The sequence below is a fragment of the Oryzias melastigma genome, linkage group LG22 (genome assembly GCF_002922805.2).
Source record: "Oryzias melastigma strain HK-1 linkage group LG22, ASM292280v2, whole genome shotgun sequence".
NCBI classification, from domain to species: domain Eukaryota; kingdom Metazoa; phylum Chordata; class Actinopteri; order Beloniformes; family Adrianichthyidae; genus Oryzias; species Oryzias melastigma.
Window position 1 is genome coordinate 15,723,350 of NC_050533.1, and position 20,208 is coordinate 15,743,557.

At 37.8% G+C, this 20,208-nt stretch overlaps 2 protein-coding genes across 3 annotated transcripts in view; one reads left to right on the top strand and one right to left on the bottom strand.

The window, feature by feature from the left end:
• Window positions 1-1,530: 1,530 nt before the first annotated feature.
• On the bottom strand, window positions 1,531-13,678 carry LOC112141279 (kunitz-type protease inhibitor 1). Of its 2 annotated transcripts, XM_024264423.2 has the most exons (11): window positions 13,523-13,678; window positions 12,870-13,301; window positions 12,401-12,558; window positions 12,135-12,276; window positions 6,092-6,259; window positions 4,702-4,734; window positions 4,393-4,533; window positions 4,231-4,281; window positions 3,980-4,150; window positions 3,731-3,790; window positions 1,531-2,710 (listed from the first exon to the last, which is right to left on the bottom strand). In XM_024264423.2, exons 2-11 carry the CDS (start codon window positions 13,273-13,275, stop codon window positions 2,538-2,540), a joined length of 1,503 nt encoding a protein of 500 aa, XP_024120191.1. In that variant the 5' UTR covers window positions 13,276-13,301; window positions 13,523-13,678; the 3' UTR covers window positions 1,531-2,537. The 2 variants fall into 2 exon arrangements, with proteins under 2 accessions (XP_024120191.1, XP_024120260.1); XM_024264492.2 differs by lacking the exon at window positions 13,523-13,678 and having other exon boundaries at window positions 12,870-13,510.
• A 4,481-nt stretch (window positions 13,679-18,159) lies between these two features.
• Window positions 18,160-20,208, top strand: part of zgc:162989 (uncharacterized protein LOC100037351 homolog) — a 6,571-nt gene continuing 4,522 nt past the window's right edge. Inside the window, exon 1 of the mRNA XM_024264829.2 lies at window positions 18,160-18,605. Coding sequence (XP_024120597.1) covers window positions 18,426-18,605 — 180 coding nt within the window. The 5' untranslated portion in view covers window positions 18,160-18,425. The remainder of the gene's footprint in view (window positions 18,606-20,208) is intronic.

Here is a 20,208-nt window from a genome sequence, read left to right on the forward strand (position 1 = left end):
GTTTAGAAAAGATTGGATAACAGCTAGGCTACCTCAAACAATTCCCTATGAAAGCTAGAAATCTGCGTTAAATTGTCAAGCTTCAAAAGTTGATTAAAAAAAAAAAGTGATTGATGTCTGTGAGGTCAGACACCGATGTGAATGGAAGGCCTGGTTCCCCTATTTTGCTCGGTTTTATCTCATGTGTTCTGGTGGTTTGGATCAGGACCCTGCAGAACAGTCCGATTCTTTAACACAGAAAAGTGACTTATCCAAGTCTTTCTGAGATGGATGTTGGAACAGGTATGACTCCTCCCTGAACAGTATCTAACCCAAGGGTCCAAAACCTCTTTGTGTGGAAGTCAGTGGCTGTATTTTAGGAGAGCTAAACAGTATAAGAGTTTGAGCTGTCGCATCCCTCCAACCCCCTAAAAAGCATAGAGAACCATAGTATCATTGTATCAGTTCTGTGCATGTATCTTTCGACCCCTTTGATCAATTTAATGTCTTTTAGGTTTTATGTTGAGTGCTCTTCCTGAAACTACCCTCTGCATTTGGGACCGGTAGTAGCAGAACAGTGGTTTAGTTTATGCCCTGCTGAGGCTGTATTTTTCTTTTTTTATTTAATTCTAATTTTCTGTCCATTAAGTTTTTTTTTTTCCAGTTTTTATTTCTTTGTTTAAATGTGGATTTTTACAGGATATTAGATTTAGATGGGCTGTAACAGAATTTTACCCACAGAACCCTCATTTAACCTATATTTGGCCTAGGGAAACAAACAAGCAGAGCTTATTTTATTTGAACAAGCCCCCCACTACCACCAAATTCCATAAAAAGTACCCCAAAGTGTAAAAACTACATGAATAATGTGCTCTTGGTAATCCACAATATCCAAGTGAGTCTATACGATTCAGATGTGATTGCTTATTCCACAGAAAATCTGTGCAGCCTGCCTTACACCACTGCATCCAGTGCTTTGAATCGCACCATGTGGTCTTTTAATTATGATTATGCTGTTTTTTAAAGTCAAAATCCAAAATTTTCGTTTTCTTGAAAACAGTTTGGGCAGAGCAGCAGCAGTTTATTGAAAATTTCCCTGCAAGTTGTGGGCAGGACTTTTAGTGCAGTCCAACATCTCCCCCAACATCTCCCCCATCTCCCCAGCAGGGATCTTGTGGCCCACCCAGTGCATTTTTTACATTACAAATAAAATGTTTCATAATCAGCTTTTTTTTCATCTGTTCCAAGTTTGAGCTTATTTTTTATATGAATCTTAACAAAAAACGTCACAAGAAATTGTTAAAAACATCAAAACACCATTTTCATCCGGTCTTAAACTCTTTTGAGTGGCCTATTTTTTAACATCAGAACAGGGAGTTAACCAGTTTTAAACTTTTAAAGAATTGAATATTTCAGGTTCTCTCTTAAGTTAAAATGTCAAAATTCTTCAGATTTATTTTCATTTCATCATCTTTTGATTAAATTAATAGATTACTGAAGAATCACTTGCTTGATTTTTCAATCCATCCTCTTTGAAAAGCATTTTAAGATAGATATATATATGTTTTTAAGCAAACTTTAAATCTGCAAGTCTGAGTTTCCAATATAAAAGAGTTGAATAATAAGTAATGGGTTTACCAGCCCCAGTGTCATTCATATAATACTTGCTCACTTTAATTTTTAACTTTAGAGGACAAAAGAAAAAAAAGAAAAAAATAAAAAAAACATCTTAAAAGAGCTTTAATAGTGCCACTAAACAAGAAAAAAAACAAGTTAAATGAAAGACAATTAAAACTGCCATTAAATAGCCATTAGCAAAACAGCACACTGGCTACTGAAGTCTTGTATACTTTTTATTCAGTATCATTAACAGAATACAGCTAAAAACACAGAAAAACACAAGGTAACTTCAAACTTTAAACATTTTCAAAGAGTAAAATAATGATTGTATTTTTGATGTACTATTTAAAAAAATATCAACCACAAAATTATGTCACTTTAAAATTCCATGAATATGTACAACATTAATGAGTTGGTTTTGTTTAGTTTGTAACAACAGTCTGTTGAAGCAGATACAAAACGAGTAATTGTCTCAGGGGGAAAAAAATATTTGGGAAATCTACAAGCCTTTTCAAAATAGCTTTGTATGAAAAGGCAACAGACTTGGCAGGAGTCTTATTTTGAAGTAACATTTCAAAAACAAACTAGATTTCAGGCTATTGTTCCTAAATTTAAAAAAAGAAAAGAAAAGAAAACATAATAATTCAAAATTGTTGATAATTTAAAAAGTCACATGGAAAATTCTTGCAAAATACAAGGTTCATTGACAACCCTCTGTTTTAATAGTTTAAAGAAATCAAACAAGCAGAAAAATAAAAGCAAAAACATCACATTTATCAGTGAAGACTCTCTGGTCTCTGTGCTGCATTTATCACCTTAAAATACATCTTGAACAAACAAAACATATTAATCTCATCAACCTGAGCTTGTTCTATGTGTGATCCATCTTTGGAGTAAATCCTTACGACAATGACGGTAAAAAAAACAGGTCTGGGGGCTCAAACTGGCTTTGACGGATCGTCGCGGTAGACATGGTTTTCGTTATCATTCCAGGATTTAGCTTGAACGCTTCCTGACTTTTTACTGTTATTCCTATACTTCCAGCAGCAGTATCCAAGAACGAAAAGCATGACGACGATGAGAACACCCAGGCACACGGCAATGATCGTTCCTGCACATATGTCAAATAAAAATGTAATGAAATAACTGGAATTGATGCAAAACAGCACTGCAAATCAAATTCTCTATGGAACAGAAAACAAGCCTTAAACCTTATAAAAATAAATAAACAACATATTAAAACCAAAGAAGGACAGATGTGATTAAAAACTTGTTTCCACTGAACAGTACGGTAAACAGTTATGACCTGTAGCTCTTGAGGGCCCTCATCCATTGTAGGTTCATAGAATAATGGCACTGAATGGTGGGGGCGGAGCTGCAGTACCCAACCGTTGATTGGCAGGAAGTGACGACATTAGCAAGCACCAGTATAGTCCTAAGCTAGGGATTCCATTTTCCTCTTTACGGCAGTAATCTTCTTAGCTGCCAGCAATCTTCTTTCAAACAACAATAATTCCTGTTAGTGTTCCCCCGCTTATTCGCATTTCTTTATCTGTGATTTCACTTCGCTGATTTTTATTTCAGTTTTCCTCCGATTTGTCAAAAAACTCAGACACTTGTATGATTTTTTTTGCTTCCGATGGTGCAACAGGGGCTGTGGGAGTTTCCCAGGATAGAAGTGCAGTTGAAAGGCACACCAGTTCTGATAATCGCGGAGAATAATTATCTTCCATAGCAGGTGTTTTTTTTTTTTTTTTTTTTTGAATGAAACCAGCAAATTCTGGATAGAGATGTTCTCTTGAATTTAACTGAGGATGGAGGAAGCACATGCTTTTTTTAATGCACAGACAGGGCAACACTCCTCATGAAGAGTACGCCATCTGTTGTTCTAAGAAAATTATGATGAGGTAATGACACACTAGCAGTCTACTCCACGCACGCATGAGCTGTAATGAAAAACCGCTCAGTGGAAGTGAGGCTTAACCGAGTGGAAACGCTCACCAGAATTAACTGGACAGTACAGTACTACTCCTTACCAGACCGGACCGCTCAGTGGAAACTAGGCTTAATAGTCATTGCAAACTTCCAAATTAGGAATTTAAAAAAATATATATATAGCCAATAAACATACCTAGGTTGGACTCAGCTGTACTTTTCTCAAACATTCCTGGTCTGATGACAACATCCTTCACTGAAAATAAAAACAAACAAACAAAAAATTGATTTTATCCTTTTAACAATGGTCATTGAACCCCATAAAAAATAAAAAATAAACATTTAATGCAAAAAAGCAGTTTGGGCCACCAGAGGCAAGTTGTGGAGGGGGAGGGTGCAAGAACAACAGTGTTATTGTTAATAAAGTCCACTTAAAAAAACCCACCTGTTATTCCTTCGCAAATTTTTTTGCAGGCATCTTGGGAATCAAACTTGTTATCATTTCCTCCACAACCACCATAGTTAAAACGGAAGCAATCCAGTTTGGAGGGGTCATAGTACCACTTTGTCTGACTTTCGAGGCAATCTCCCGTGTCGACGACATCGGTGCAACGAGCTGCAAACACAAATATAAAAAGTTTTTAATAAGGGACTGTAATGCCTTCTAAAAGACAGCAAAGACAAGATTTAAGTTACCTTTTTTCTCTTCTATCGGTATGTTTATAAGATTCTCAAATGACCTTCCCCCTGATGAGACAAAAAAAAAAAAATCATTCATGTTAGCATAACTTTAGAGCGACACAAATACCGCTTTATACAAGCAATCCAGTTTAAAAATAATAACTAGCCGGTGCTTACATTTGTCACAATTCTTTTCATCTGAGCCATCTGCACATTGAGGTATACCATCACAGTCATATCCTTTTTCCAGACAGCAATCATTGGCACAGGTAAACTGATCCGAACTGCAAGGATTCCCACACTTTTCTGTGATGGAGACTAAGCAGAGAAAAAAAAAAAAAAAAGAGTTGTCTTTTTTCAAATACAACAAAGCAGGGCAAGATATTAGCCCTTATATTTAAGACCAGCCTCTTAACCAACATACATGTCAATTTAACCACAGAGTCCATCGTTTTCATCAAGGTAATAGCAGACAGCATCACTGACCTGGTTTTGTTGGCAGAATCAGACGAGTTGATCCTTTAAAAAAGAAAGAAAAAAGTAGTGATATATAAAAACATTACTTCAATCTTCAAATCAAAATTTGTTCATAAAACATTTTAATACTAAATGACACAAAGTGCTATAAAAAATGAAAACGCATTTCAAAAAACAAACATAGTGCCCCCAACCCTAACGTCATAAAAAATAAAATGGCAAATGAATCGAGCTCAAAACAGAAATGTTTAAGATCTGGCTTGATTTTCACATCTTTTAATCAACTCATAAAAAATGTGTTTTTTTTATTCCACGAGTTCTTTAAACTGTAACTTCTTTAAATGCATATATTGCTGCAATTTCCATGACATCAAGTTTTGATACATAATTCTGAAAGAAACCAAAGAGAAACTGAAGTCATGAAGAATGCTTAAAGGTTTTCAGCTCCACACCTTTAAACAACTATTTATATGACAGTGAAGGGTGATGTTCTAGAATAGAATTGAATTTCCAAATTATTGAGTGGTTCTTTTTTTTTATTTCTTCCTGAAACTTGAAACAACACTTGAAACTCAATCAAGACTCCAGTCAGCTTCTAATAAGACTCATCTAGTCAAGCCAGAATGAATAATGCACTTCTCATTGCTTTAGCTCTGACATATGAACAGCCTTTGTTTTTTTGATATTTAGACAGGATAATTAATTTTATTATCATAAAAGAATTGAAATTTCAAAGTTGTGTTCATGAAAATACAAAAACATCCACATGTTCAACTTGTGATCATGATCAATTGAGGATATTTTAAACACAACCACTTATTTAACGTCAAAAGTAATAACAATAATATTGCAGTGATAAGTCAATATTTGTCTGACTTTGCCATCTTTCATTTTTCAACCAAACCATATCGAGTTCAAACAGCAGGGATAATGTAAACCAATCTTAGTGTAAATATTTGGGCCACACATTTAAGCTATCCCAATCTAATAATGCATCTGACTCAAGGACTTTAGATCAGATCATTTGAGCAAACCATCCGAATTAAAAAAATATATTTTTTTCATCTAAATAGATTTAAAGCACATTATAAAGTCTCTGAAAATGAAAAGCTTAGCCAAAGCTGTGCAGAGAAAATGTATCTGCAACATATTTGACATTTCAAAAACTCAAACAATCTGGAAAACTTGTGAGAAATCGGTTAAGATTCACACATACTTTACACAACACTAATAAAAATGATTATTAGATTATGACTTAAAAACACTTTACAATAGCGAAATTGTTGAATAAATGAGTCTGCTAAAAAAAAAAAAGAAAAAAAAATATGCACAAATACTTTCAGCATCTCCAACTTCTGTAATTTGTTAAAAATGAATGGAAACAAATAGATTTAAATACCTAAAATAGAGCAGGTGGTATTGCACTCCTTTTCTGTGAGGTAGTTGTTCAGATTCTCCCTGCAGCCTCCAAAAAGGAAATTCTCACATTTTTGGGAGGCAGCATTGAAGTGCCAGCGAGGGAAAGATCCACGACACGGTCCAATTTTCTTTGGAGCCTTACAGTGATCTGAAAGAATTTGCATTGGAGAGTCTTGATTAAAACTAAACATTTTAAATGAAAATACATTTGCAAAACCATTTGTGAAATGATTATTTTTTTCCATCACATGCACCACTTTTTTTTTTCTTTTTTTTCTTTTTAAGAAAAATCTAACCACTTTGACTGTCTTTCTCAGACTGTACTTTAAAATACTTGCTTTCTGAACAACTATATTTTTTTCTATTGTAAATTCCATCCCAGTGGTCTTTTAATTATGATTATACAGTTTCTAGCCAAAATCAAAAAGCCTTTGTCATTTTTTTTAAAAGACATGTGGACATCTGGAGAGCAGCAAGAGCTTATTAGAAATTTGCCTCAGAGTTGACGGGACTGTTGGTGTGGAAGTTAGCGGACGCCATTTTCCCACCAGCCCTGTGTTTACACTCTCTCCTGATAGCTTATAGTACCTCACAAACCAAAGCTAACAATAGTGTAGAAGAGAAAAAAAAGACAGACACCTAAGGAAAGAGATTGATGATCGCCATTTTAGGCGACCTTTGGCCGTGTCTTGGATACTTGTGTAAAGAGAGGGGCAGAACTTCCCACCAATCACTACCTGGTGGTGAACTGGATTCGTTGGTGAGGAAGGAGGCCGGAGAGACTTGGCAGACTCGAATGTAGAGCCCTCCATTGGGTGGGGGGTGGGGGTGGCATCAAGTCCAAGTGGACAATGTTTTCCACCTCCATTTTCTCTGCTGCTATTTAGAGCTATGGTTGCAAAATCTCTGGTGCCTGCCACCGTAGCAACCATGGAGAAGGACTACTTGTTGGCCTCAAAGAAAAGTCCCATAGACTGTAAAAATAATGGACTGAGCGAGCAATGAGGTCCCCCATTGGAAATGCATTACTTCCTCTCCTCGCGAAAGTAGCCCGCCGCTTTCACCGTCAATTCCTGAAACGGATACCGCCATTTGCAAACAATCTTCAGCGATTGGTCTGAGTCATAGCTGAGTCATGGAATCTACAGGAAGTACTGTCGCCAATCTGGAGTGAGTTTATTGCAACCGTCCGCCTCTTTCCGCGCCTCTACCACGAGACCGCAGGATGTAAACAGCTTCCACTTTAATAACGCCGGCCTGAGCCGACGACGCTGAAGTTGGCTTCCAATTTTTTCGAACAGGACCTGTTTTTAGGTGGTCTGAGTTCGAAAAATACAGTGGAACGCTCTCGCTGTGAATCGGAAGCCAACTTCAGCGTCGGCGGCTCGAGAGAATTGTACAAGTCATTGTTGAAGCCTTTGAGGGAAAACCATCCCAACATTTGATTCTGTCAGCTGTCCTTTGGGATTTACTTACATTTATTCCTTTTTGTCGAGATAAAAGGAGCATTTGGGTGACGCCGTGCCCGCTGTCCTCTCGCGCGCGGGCCGCAGCATTACTTTACGTGCGCTGCCATGTTACAGTCTGATCAGATGCACGTGAGAAGCGCGTTCAGCGGTATTTAAAATAAATAACCATCCTAACAAGTGAACAGCTGGATCTTTTTTCTGTTTGAAAATACGACCAGGTCCAAGTTTGTCTCGCGCTCCTCAGACGGCTGCGTCTAATTCAGGCTGAAGCTGGAGAAGCTGAAGTGCGGCGAAGATGAATCTTTGGTGGTGATTTTATGGGCATATATGCAACTTATAATTTATAAGCTACAACCAAAACAGTGAAAAACGAACGCTAAACAAACAAAAAAGTCCAAAGCACATAACCTCAGAGTGAAATCTATTTCTACAGAGTAAATCCTCATCTAAAAATGTCAACAGCATGCTCCTCTTGTTGTTTTAAACTGCTGCATCGGTACATTCCATTGAGAAAAACAACAGCAAGACAATGATTGGTACATTGTTGAATTGTAAAGTAGGTGTTAAAAGGTCTTCTCGGACCCATTGATGAAGTCTGCTCCCATTGGCTACCCGTCATATGTCACTCAAACCCTCCAGACGTTCGACGTCAGACCCACAAACGCTTATTGAGCCATCTGATTGGTCAGTTTATAACTCTAATAACTTGTGATAATGGAAAAAAATCTTTAAAAAAAATTAGGATTAGAAAAAAGAAGTTAAGCAGAAAGCAGCAGAGGAAGAATGATTATTCTAACATATAAAATGACTGAGAAATAACTGTGTTTCTCAATGTAAGTCAATGGGACTTTGGCCTTTTGCAACCCAGTGGTACTTCCTATTTGGAACACGGAAGTAGGGGGGCTTGCTCTGTCCAGTTATTTTATATACAGTCTATGAAAAGTCCTCAAGGAGGGGAAAGTGCGATGGGAGGGTTTTCTGCAGGCACCGTATTCAGTGCAGGTGGGGAGCTGGAATACTTTGAAGATCTCCAAAACTAACTGACCAACCTTTTGAGGACTTTGGGGTTTGGCAGTCCCCGATGTAGTTCATGAGCTCCTCTGTAACAAGACCGTGGGAGTGGATGAAGTCTGCCCTGAGTACCAAGTATCTGGATTCTGGGACCGTCTTGCCTGACACATCTGTCCTGCATCACGTGGCAGTTGGGAACTGTACCGCTGGACTGGCAGACAGGGGTGGTGGTTCCCCTTTTAAAGAAGGTGGGCCGGGGAAATCACTCTCCTCGACCTCCGTTGGAAAGTCTATGCAAGCTACTGGAGGGGAGAGTTCAGTCTAAAGTCCAACCTCAGATCCTGGAACAGTACAGTTTCAGTGCTGGTCGTGAAACAGTTGACCAGGTTTACATCCTCTTTAGGGTGCTGAAGGGTTCTTGGGAGTTTGCTCATCCAGCCCACATGTGTTTTGCGGATTTGGAGAAGGTGTTCGTCTTAATCCCCCATGATGTCCTGTGGAAGGTACTCCGGGAGTATGGGGTCCAGGGGCCTTACTGAGGGCTGTCCTGTCTCTGTATGACCAGAGCAGAGGCTTGGTTCTTGGCATTTCTGGGCACAGCCAGGGGTTGGAGGTGTCTGGTTTGGGGAATACAGGATTCTCTCTTCATAAATGAAGTTTGTCTGTTGGCTTCATTGAGTCAGGACTTCCAAAATTGTGAAGTGGCTGGGATGAGGGTCAGCATCACCAAGTCTGAGGCTATGGTTCTCAACTGGAGAAAGGTATTTTGTCCTCTCTGGGTGGGTAGAGTGCTCCTGCACTGTGTGGAGGAGTTTAAGGATCTTGGGGTGTTGTTCACAAGTGAGGGAAGATTGGAGTGCGAGATTAACAGGCAGATTGGTACAATGTCAGCCATTATGAGTTTGTACCAGTTCGTTGTGGTGAAAAAAGACATGTGTCGGAAAGCAAAGCTCTCAAGTTACCGGTCAATCTTTGTAGCAATACTCGCATATGATCATAAGCCCAAGCAGTTTTAAACCACAGGTTTTCATCTGCTCATGATCCAACACAATTTATATAAAAAAAATACCAAAAAATGCAGTTTAATCTGAAATTATTGTACACATGTCCTCTTGAGAAAAATGCTAAAAGAATCTGCTAATAACACCAAAAACAGTATTTTCATTGGAGTGGCTCTTTAGGAGTCTTTAATTAAGGTGGATTTTTTTAAGTAAAACCATGAAAGTAATTATTTATTAATATTAATAGAGTTCTAATTTATTTAATTTAAGTTAATGTAGTAAAACTCCCAAATATAAAATAACATGTTTTATTTAATTTAACAAAGTAAAGAGTTCTGTAGAATACCTAATCTCAGTTTCAGGAGTTTATTTTTTTTTTTCATTTGAGTCAGAACCTCTTTCTGCCTCAACATGACTGTCTGGCATGAAACTGTTCACCACATCCACGTCACTGGCAAACCACATGTTACATTACTTCTGTAAAAGGAAGATGTTTGCATTGGGTATCAAGAGCTGCACGCACTTCCTGTCTGTATTATTTTCTTTTTCCATAAGCAGACAATTGCATTTACAACTAAATACAATCAAGAAGAGTAATCTACTCTTTCATTATCCATGTTTGCATGGACAACACATTTGCAGGATATCACATTTACATGAAAATGTGTCACGATTCATTTATTATACAGGAAAAAAGAGATTAAATGGATTATCACCTGTTTCAGTCAAATGAGCAAATAGGGCTTAAACATAAGAAAGTCTGTCTAAAACGGATTAGTTAACAACCCAAAGCAGTTTTGGTTTCAACCACAATTGTGACATAAAGTATTGCTTGCGCTGTGCAAGACAAAACTTGGCTAACAGGTTTTATTCCAGTTGGGGAGGAGAGATGGCATCAAACGGAGCAGAGAGAAAAAGCTTCCTTTCTCCAGCAGCTTTCAAAATAATATCCTAAACTGTCATTTAACACCAAGGGAGAATCAAAACAATACCCAGCTCGGGGTAAAAAAAATAACCTGCTTTACAGTTTTACCACTTCCTGCATGAAACTTGCTGATAGCATTATAACACAAACTTTAAGATCATCTGCCTGGCTGCTTTGTCACTGTTGAACATGCCATGACAGGTCTGTTGGTATGAACAGCCCAACTATCAACCTACCCACACGCACACAAAAAAATAAAAAAAATAAAAAAATAAAAGAGTTTTGGTTTGTTAACTTGAAAAACTGTGAGTCAGTACTCTAAATCTACAGGTATGTTCAAACATTAAAACACAGGTCAGGTGACTTAAAGGGCTGAGCAATGAATCACCAGAGTTCAACAGAAGCATGACTCACTACAACTGAAACTTTGAGCAACAACAACTCTGATGTCAGTCACTTTTTAGGACGAGTATCATTTAAGGCAGTGGTCCCCAACCTTTTTCAGCAACACACAGATTTAGTATCAGGCATTTTCACAGACTGGCCTGTTCAAGTTTACCCTAAACTTTTTAGGGCAACGTTAATCTTTGTCCTCTAAAAAATCAGCAGCTGGTTTGAACTGTATCACACTAGATTTAGTGTGATGTAGTAGCCTTCAGCCTAGTCTGACTTTTAAAGGTGCGATGGATAAATTAAAATTAAAAAAATAAAACTGTCACTAGCAGTAGTATCATCTAAAACTAGTATTGAACGGGAATACACAGTTTGAACAACTTTATAAAGTAAATTCTTGTTACATTAGACCACAAATGTCAAAGTCAAGGCCCGGGAGACAGATCCGGGTTATTATATCCGACCCTCCAGATCATTTTATTTTTATTAATGGTTCAATGTTATTTAGTGCTGATTTCTAACTTGTATAATTTTGACAAAATATAGATTGTATGGAGAGTAAAATGTTGAAAGATATAAGATATTTAGGGTTTAGGTAGATTTATTCTGGAAAAATATTCCTGCCTGTTTTTATTCATAGTTCTGTTAAAAAGTTACATTTTTAAAACTATAAAAATTAAGTTTAAGCGTGTTTCAATAAATGTTTATCCTGTTCGGCCCACAACCTAAGGTATGTTTTAGATTTTGGCCCCCTGTGCGATTTAGTTCGACACCCCTGCATTAGACAGTTGGTTGCTGAAATTTATAATTAGGGCCTGTGGTAACCAGTGTTGCAATAAATCCATATTTGGAGTAAAGACTTTTGTTTTTTTCTGTTAAATGCAGCTTTATTTATTTTTATTTATTTTTTAAGTTGAAGGCTCTTTCTCTGTTTGCTCAATAACTGAAAGTAGATGATATATTTTTGACTGAGTGACCTGATATGGTTCGAGAAAGAGTCAGATTCTGTGAAGAGAATCCAATGGTTTTCCAAATTTAAATTTCCTTCAGAATCAGATTATGAATAAAACTGAAAGATGAAGATCATGTTTTTTTTTTTTTCCTGCGGCCCAACTGTCCCACAGACCGGTATCATGGCCAAAAGGGTTTGGGACCACTGAATTAAAGAATATCCTTCACTTGGAGTTTCAAACTCTCGTTATTATTATAATAATCAATACTTACGCTCTGATTCCTCTGGGGTGAGAACCAGCACAGTGAGGATGGTTGAATCTGTCTGGTCACTGCTGTCAGTGACGGTCAACTTGAACTTATATTTTCCAGGAGTCAAATCGGAAACGAGAAGCTCGTCAGGAAATGTGGTTTTCTACAAAAAAAGAAAGAAAGAAAAATCACGTGCAAAATGAAGATCTGAAACTTGAAAACAGTCTGTTCTATTCATCTATTGAACTTTGACGAGATCAGCTCAGCACTAGTTTTTCTTTCCTCACCTCTAGGACAGCAGAAGGAAAATCTGTGAGCATTTCCCATTTAAAGTCCTTAATTTTATGGTCATCTTTGCTATTATGGCCACTCAGTTTCACCTTTTCGCCAGGCTGGACGACCAGGTCAAAACCTGCATTGGCTTTTGGTGGATTATCAACTTGTGCTGGGGTGAAATAACATTTTAGGAAAAGAAGGGGGGAAAAATCATGTTAACAACATCCAAATGCAAATGAGACATAAACAGAAAGCAGCCTCAGGAATTTCTGGACATGACTGAACTTGCAAAGGAATGGTTTCCGCTGTAAATTTCCTTAATTGTCTTGAGTGACAATTTTAACACTTAAGACGCATGAAAACAGACACTGGCTTTTGGCGACATAAAACAAGCAATAAAGAAATTATTTAAATAAATAATAATAATAATAATAAACATTTTCTTTAAGACAAATAAAAAACATGAAATGACGTTCTTACTTGGCCCAGGTTTAACACTGAGGTAACTTTCATACATGGAGCCCAGGATATAACTCGTAAAGCCCTTCTTCGTCACGAAGTGGCAGACGTATTTGTTCTTGTACAGACAGTCGAACAGGAAACAAGACTGAATCGGATTCTCCTCATCTCCTCTCTGCATGAAGGCCAGGTTGCACTTCGGGTCCTTGCAGCAGGCGGCCACACAGTCCCTCTCTTGGGTCAGGGCCGGCGAATATAGGAACGTGGCTCCTTCTTTCACAGATTCTTCGGTAACGAGAACAAAGTCTTCCTTTCCCGTTTTGAATTTGGAAAAGCACGTCTGACCTGTCTCCTGGCTTAAAGAAGACGTCACCAAAGCTAATAGGAAAAAAAGCGCAGGCGCTCCTCTCCTTATAAATAATATCATTGTCACAAATCCTCTCAAATACAGCTCTGAAAAGGAAGACACGAAAATAAACAATTAAAAATAGATATTGGATAGTAGGCCGTAAAAAAAATTGTTTTTCTTCTTGTAAATCGACTAGTTTCAAAGCGTTTCCCCCCGCGCGCGCGCCTCTTACGTCTTTACAGCTATAGAAAAATCGTCAAAAAAAGTCAAAGTTGGTGCCGAAAACAAAGATTAAACCATCGACGGTTTGAGTGCGGAGACTCACCTGAGAAATACAGGAAGTGAAATTCCACTCCTGACGCCGGCCACTCCCTTCCGACTGTTATGAGGTAAAACAGGTGAAACCGACGCTTGCTCTCGTGTTTTATAGACTTCTCTCCTCCTCCACCAGGAGGAACTTACTTAACATGCAAATGTTACAAACCAAGTATCTATGGAAGCTGATTTCCTAACAATATTAGGATATTTTAAAATAAAAACACTACATGGGCTGAAAAGTGACTTTTTTATTTGAATTATGAAACCGTGAGATGAGTTAGAAACCGGTTTCAACAAGAGCCCCTCTAGACAAATATGGTGGGAGGAATAGGAAACAAGCTTCACATTCTTCAGTGTATCTGTCAGAAAGTCTTAAAAGAAAACCACATCCTTGTGTAATTTAAGTAGAAGTGGCTCCTCTTAAGGCTTCAGAGGAGAAAAAAATAGAGCATTTAAAGACCCACTCCAATGTATTTTGTTTGTTTTTAATTTGTCCTTGTAGGATTTCTCTTATAATGGAGGACATATATTGACTAAAATGAAAATTTAAACTGTTTTTCTGTGTATTTATTTATGTTAATCCTTGGAAATCAGGAGCAGACGGCAAAATGATGATGGAAAAACCATAGTGATTGTAGGTGTTACAGTCAGTTCACTTGAAGACAAAAATATTTACGAACGTCTCTGTTTACCTCGTCTGAGCTGGCATCTGCTTCAAAACTGCATGGCTGGCAAGCTCTGATATTGCTTGCAATTTTTCTTGAATTTCTAAGTTAGCTTGGTGTTGTGAGGAGCTGTAAGCTAACGGGAGAGATTGTAAACAAAGGTATGATGGGAAATAAGGGTAGGCTTACTCTGTGTCAACAGTCCTATCAACTACATATTCGACACAAGGGAACAGCTTTTTTTCTTGGTTTGCTCAAATATTCATTTTTTGCAGTGTTTGCTAAAAAAATGTAAGAAGTGGCTCTTTTAGAAACTGCAATAAAATGCAACAGGCAACTTGTTGACTTCCAGATTAACAAGTTTAAAAACAAAGGTAAATAGATCTAAATCCCCTGAGTAATTACTGTGGGTTGTTAAAAATCAAATAAGCCCCCTTTTCTTCAACGTAAAAGTTTAAACTTTACAACAAAAATACTAGTGACTTGTCTTAAAACTAGGTTAATAAAGTACACAGACATAACGAAAAATTGATCTAGTTCTGAGAGTAACAGCTGTATTGGTTGAAAACCACATTTGTGAACCAAATTATTTTGATAAAAAGGCATACAATCGATTGAGCAGTAAATAACCTGATTCTGGCAAACGTTTTAAGTTCCTGTTGCCGTCTTATGTACATGTGATCCCAACCAAAACACGTCTAGTCAGGTCAGTAACAAGTGTCTGAAGGTGAACCACAGCAAGGGTTGTGTGCACTAAGCATATGATAACCCTATTTTTTAACACCACTTCAAACAATAAATAAATTAAAATGACACTTTTTCAACCACAAAAAAACAAAACACTTAAAAGAATCTGAATCTTTTATGTCAGACATATTTTTTAATCTAAAAACAAAGTGCCAATAAGAAAAAATCCCCACAAAGTTAGTTAAATATTAAAGGAATAAACTTGTGGAACCTATTTTGAGATGCAAATTGAATCATGTGAGAGGGAAAGATACAAAACCATTCTAAAACCCACGTCTGCCTTCCTGACTGCAGTTAATGTCACCACATGTGGGCAGGTGCTACATTTTGGTTTGTCTATGCCCTATTTTGTGTTTGAATTTGAAGTTAACCAGATGCTGTTGTGGTATGACATTCTGTTTCCATCGTCATTTCTCTACCTCATCGTTATATCTAGAGTAGCCTGAGTGGGACGTATTATATTAATTTTTAGGCTTGTTTGACTTGTCTAAATGTCTTTATTTTGGAAAAACAGTACTGGTATTGGTGATTTGACCGAAATTAACACCAGTGCACAGCTTATCAAGTGAATTAAGTTGCACACATTTTTTTAATTTTAATGTCAGAATTGAACAATTGTATAATTGAATCACAGTGAATCGCTCACTTTAGGTGCAGAAGATACACATTTTCTTGCAGCGTTTGGGTCAGTGTTAGATAGGGATTTGAGCATAATGTATGAACAATTAGTGCAATTAAGTTGTTTACTTTAGTTATAAAACAACAGAAAAGAACGCATGTCATAAATTATTTAGTCAAATTAATTTGTGTTAATAATTTACAACACAACAACAATGCACACAAAAACATTTCCCAGTTTGTATATGGTAGTCCACCCATTGTTTACAGCCCGGTTGGAACAAGACAAGTGTTTTAACGAGATTTTGGTTTTTGTTTTAGTTTGCAGTCATTTACTGGAACTGCATGAAAGCAAGTAGCTTTAATACGTTAAATAGAACTTTAGGTAGGTTAAGTCGGGCAAAACCTGCTAGAGGTGACTGAAACCTCAGACGGTGATTGCACAACAATGAAAGCTCCAAAAGCCACAAAAAAAAAAAAAAGAACACCATCAATATTTGCTGCAAATTTACTGCTGAAATCATTTTACCCAAAAGAGAAAAGACAGGAACCTTTTTTAAGTTTATCATGAAGAAAATCTTTTAATGTTTAAAATGTTACTTATTGCTTTTAAAACTTTATTTTAATTAATTGTTTAGAATATTTTTTATTTATTTAGTTATTAAAGAAATAATTTTTTAGTGCTGCATTTTTTTATTGCTATCAATAAATTGTTCAACAGAGCTGAAACACTTTCTGTAGTACTTTAAAACATGTTTTTTTTTAATTTATCGATTTAATTCCTAGCTTAAAGATAAAAAAATATTTACATCAGAGCCTAAATTATTATCAGTTTATATATTACATTCACATTATCATCATGCGTAACAACAGTGATATTAATGTAATTTATAGCTTCCTGGTGTCCATCCATCCATTTTCTAAACCCACTTTGGGGTCACTGGAGTCTACCCAGTTACTGACAGATACAGTCCATCACGGCAACACAATTACAACCACACACACACATTCACACTTCAGAACAATCTAGAGTCAATTAACACTTAAAGCATGTTTTGAGTGAGTGTGGTAACCACTACACAATGCACTTTCTAATTTAAAAGCCAAATTTGATCACATTTTCTTCACTAAACATTGTAAAGTGAAATGCTTAAAAGGCTTAAAAAATACCCCATGATTCTTTTTGTATTTAAACACAGTATTCATGTTGTTCTTACAATCCTTTTTAATGTCTTAGATTCAATCATTTTCCTCCAGAAGGTGGCAGTGTGACCCTATCTATGATCAGAAAAGATAAGGTTGATCCCTGTGTTTCTATGGAAAACTTAACTTTTAGCCTCTTTTTTCTGACACACTACAACCATACAGTTTATCATTAACTATTGTAAAGATTAAAACTTGCTACCAATTCTGTTTTCATCACTGTTTTAGTATAGAGGCAGGAAATCAAACACAATAGAGCCATTGAGGAGAAATTGGCGTTTTACAAAATGATTACAGATGAATTGTCAAATTGTTTCACAAATGCAGACAAAACCTATTTACAGAAACATGACTCAGAGGGTCATTGAAGAACAGCGGCCACAAGTGGCACAATAAACCTCTCATACACACAAAGGCTGTTTCTCCTACTGCTCCCATCTTCATGTCCTAGTACTGAGTCACTCGTCTAGGTCAGAGGGGACCGTACCTAACATGGGTCTGGAGTCCAGGACCTTTTTTTAGGTAGTCCAGAACGGTGCTGTGTGAGACAGGAGGAATTTATTTGTTTGGCTGGAAAGGTGAGCCGCTAGCTGCCTTCAATAATTCAGTGTTTGTAACAGACGGTGCATCAGTGGGTGAACATGTGCAGCTACGACTGATGGGGAGTTCTTGCCAAAACAAAAACTAAACCCTATTGTTCATATGGTAACAGGATATGTGGAAACTCTCCAGCCTGTTGATTCTCTTATCCTACATAATAACAGCTTTGTTAGGTTGATTTTTGTTTTTTTGTTTTTTTGTTTTTGGCCGAAATAAGTGCTTTTGACGTCAAAAACTGATAATTTCAAGAAATTAGTTTAGATTATTTGATAAAACCTTTGAGTGCAGCTCTCTCCTTCATCCATTATGTAAGGATGACCCTGAATGGACTTCGAGGTTTATTAAACTCACATCTGATAATGTTAATGAGACAGAGGACAAAGAAACTACCACACCAGAGAAACCCTGGCTCACCTGTCAGTGAGACCCGACTATCATTAAAGGTCTGTGAACACAAGACCAGTCAGGAAGTCAAGACCTCATGAGGCAGCTCTGAAAAATGCTCTGGGTAGAACGAAAGAGTTAGTGCTGGGATGTGATCCGTGATAAGCAGTGATCTGTGAAAAAAGTACAAAAGTGCAGATAGATTTTTCAATATTTATCACATCAGATAGCCCTTTATATTCATTAAAAGCAATAATCCCAGGCGGACTGCCCTTTTGCCTCTTCTTCAACTTTTTATTGCTGTAATTGACCTATGCTCTTCCACCTGCCATAGGATGCAGCATAAAAACCAAAAGGCAAACACACACCCTGAAAAGTGCTCATGCACACACACAAAGCCATATCTCATTACCATTCTCTTGATACTGCAGCCAGTGGGTGTTGCAAAAGGAGGAGGGAAGGAGAGCAAGACTGTGAGCTTTGGAAGGAGGGAGGGAGGACGAGGAAAAGGCAGGGAAGCAGAGCCGGCATTTCAGAGACGGAGACACGAAAAGATAACAGGATATACGCGTAGAAAGCAGCCCCCCCTCGATAAGCAGTTTTAGCAGAGGAGTCAGCCTGTGAGTCTGTGTGTGCGTCCGGGGGTGATACAGCTCTGTGTGCCTCCACGGTACTCCTGAGGCCGTGGCAGCCATGGCGTCAGAGCCCAGCACCCAGTCCAGGGTGATGTTCCAGGCGGCGGACAAAACAGAAGAGCCAGCACACCGTAAGCTGGGCAAACTGACAGTGAAATATAACCGCAAGGACCTGCAGAGGAGGCTGGACATTGAGGAGTGGATTGACGGGCAGCTGCACTTGCTGTTTGACTGTGAGGTAGGATAGGACACACTGAAACACTGACATGTAGATTGTCTGAGGAGGAGGAGGGGATGGAGAGTGTTGTTGAGGAGACACTGAACTGGTCATAGGTGCATGTTTGGAGGATCATGTATAAGAGCTTGGCTGAAAGCACGAAGCCTTCATGAACCAACCAGCAGACTGCAGAGTGAGCTGTGCATGCATGCTGCAGTGTCTTTCCACAGACGCACCATCATTCTGCAGACAAGCCGGTGGAGCCCCTGAGGAGCGTTTATAGGCATGTTGCTATTCCGTGAATCACCTGAGTCACCGCCAGCATTTGAACGCCTCATGGCTCATTAACAATTTAATGCACGGATCTAAACAGCGCTAAGTTATGTAAGAGAACAGATGTCTTCTTTGTATGTCTCTATAAGAACTACACTTTTAAAAATTATTTTATATTAGTTCTTTAATGGTTTGGGGCAATCCTACACATTAAAATAGACTACATGAAGTATGTTTTTATAATTTTAAGAACTGAGCTTTTCTAAATAAACACCCTTTTTAATGTCAGCTTAGTAATACGATAATTAATTGTTAGCACTGAATCAGCACAATCGACTCACAACCTTCACAACTGCACTGCTATGTTGTGGGATGCAATCCAGTTATCTCAGAGACTCCATATTGATTTGCTTGGAATCCTTTAAAGGGAAACCATGGCAACAGATGTCTCTTCGCCCACCTAAAGCAGCGTGGCATAAAGTGGAGTTAGGGGGGGTGACAGGTGACAATGCAGATCAGATGAGAATAGTGCGTTCAGTTATATGCCAGAGAAAGGCAGAGCTGGGTGTTTCTCACTTCAATTTAAGCAACAACAGGATTACTGATGGCTTGCGGCCACCTGCCTGCTGGGCTTTCCCTTATTACACAAGAGATCGTTTCCATATGGTATGGATGATAGCTGCAAAACGTGACAAGGCAACATCTGAACATGTTGATATAGACTGCATAAAGTCATACAAGACTTGCAAATTTCATTTAAAACTGTTTCTGTGTGACTCATTTTGAAGCAAGAAGTCTCACATTTCATGGATTCAGACATTGTAAAACAAAAACAATGCTCCACAGATGCACTATGGGTAAATATTTGCCGAAGACCACTTGTGCAGAATGTTTGTTTCTTGTGCAGGAGCAGTCCAATGAATTCTGTATCACTTTGGGTCTTCCGTGTGGAAGCATTTACCGCCAGTCCCCTGCGTCTCCTCCTGAATTATTTAGCTGCATTTCTAATTCATCCATGCGCTGCCTTCGTTCAAAGAGGATCACTTTATGACATAGTTCACACCTTTTAAAAAAGGGATCAAAGTTTTATGGTGTGAAAAACTGATCTTAGATGTTGGTATGCTAGCACAGAGCTGAAAATCCTCTTTGAGGTGTTCTATAAGCACAATATGTTTCTATAAATGTTTAAAATGTATAGGCAATGAGGTGCTAAAAGAAAAAAATACTTTAAAACAGTAAATCTTTTAGTGCTTTTAGATACATTTTTAATACTTTAGGCTACTTTTTTACCTTTAGCTAAAAGAATTCCTTAACTATTCTATGCTAAATGTTTTCAGGAAAGTTTGCTTTT

Excerpts from the sequence above, each read along its gene's own strand:
- LOC112141279 (XM_024264423.2), bottom strand. The coding sequence starts at position 13,275 with ATGATATTATTTATAAGGAGAGGAGCGCCTGCGCTTTTTTTCCTATTA. Across the intron at positions 12,559-12,869 it reads CAGTGTTAAACCTGGGCCAA|CACAAGTTGATAATCCACCA; the intron begins GTAAGAACGTCA and ends ATTTCACCCCAG. Across the intron at positions 4,534-4,701 it reads GATTCTGCCAACAAAACCAG|TCTCCATCACAGAAAAGTGT; the intron begins GTCAGTGATGCT and ends TTCTCTGCTTAG.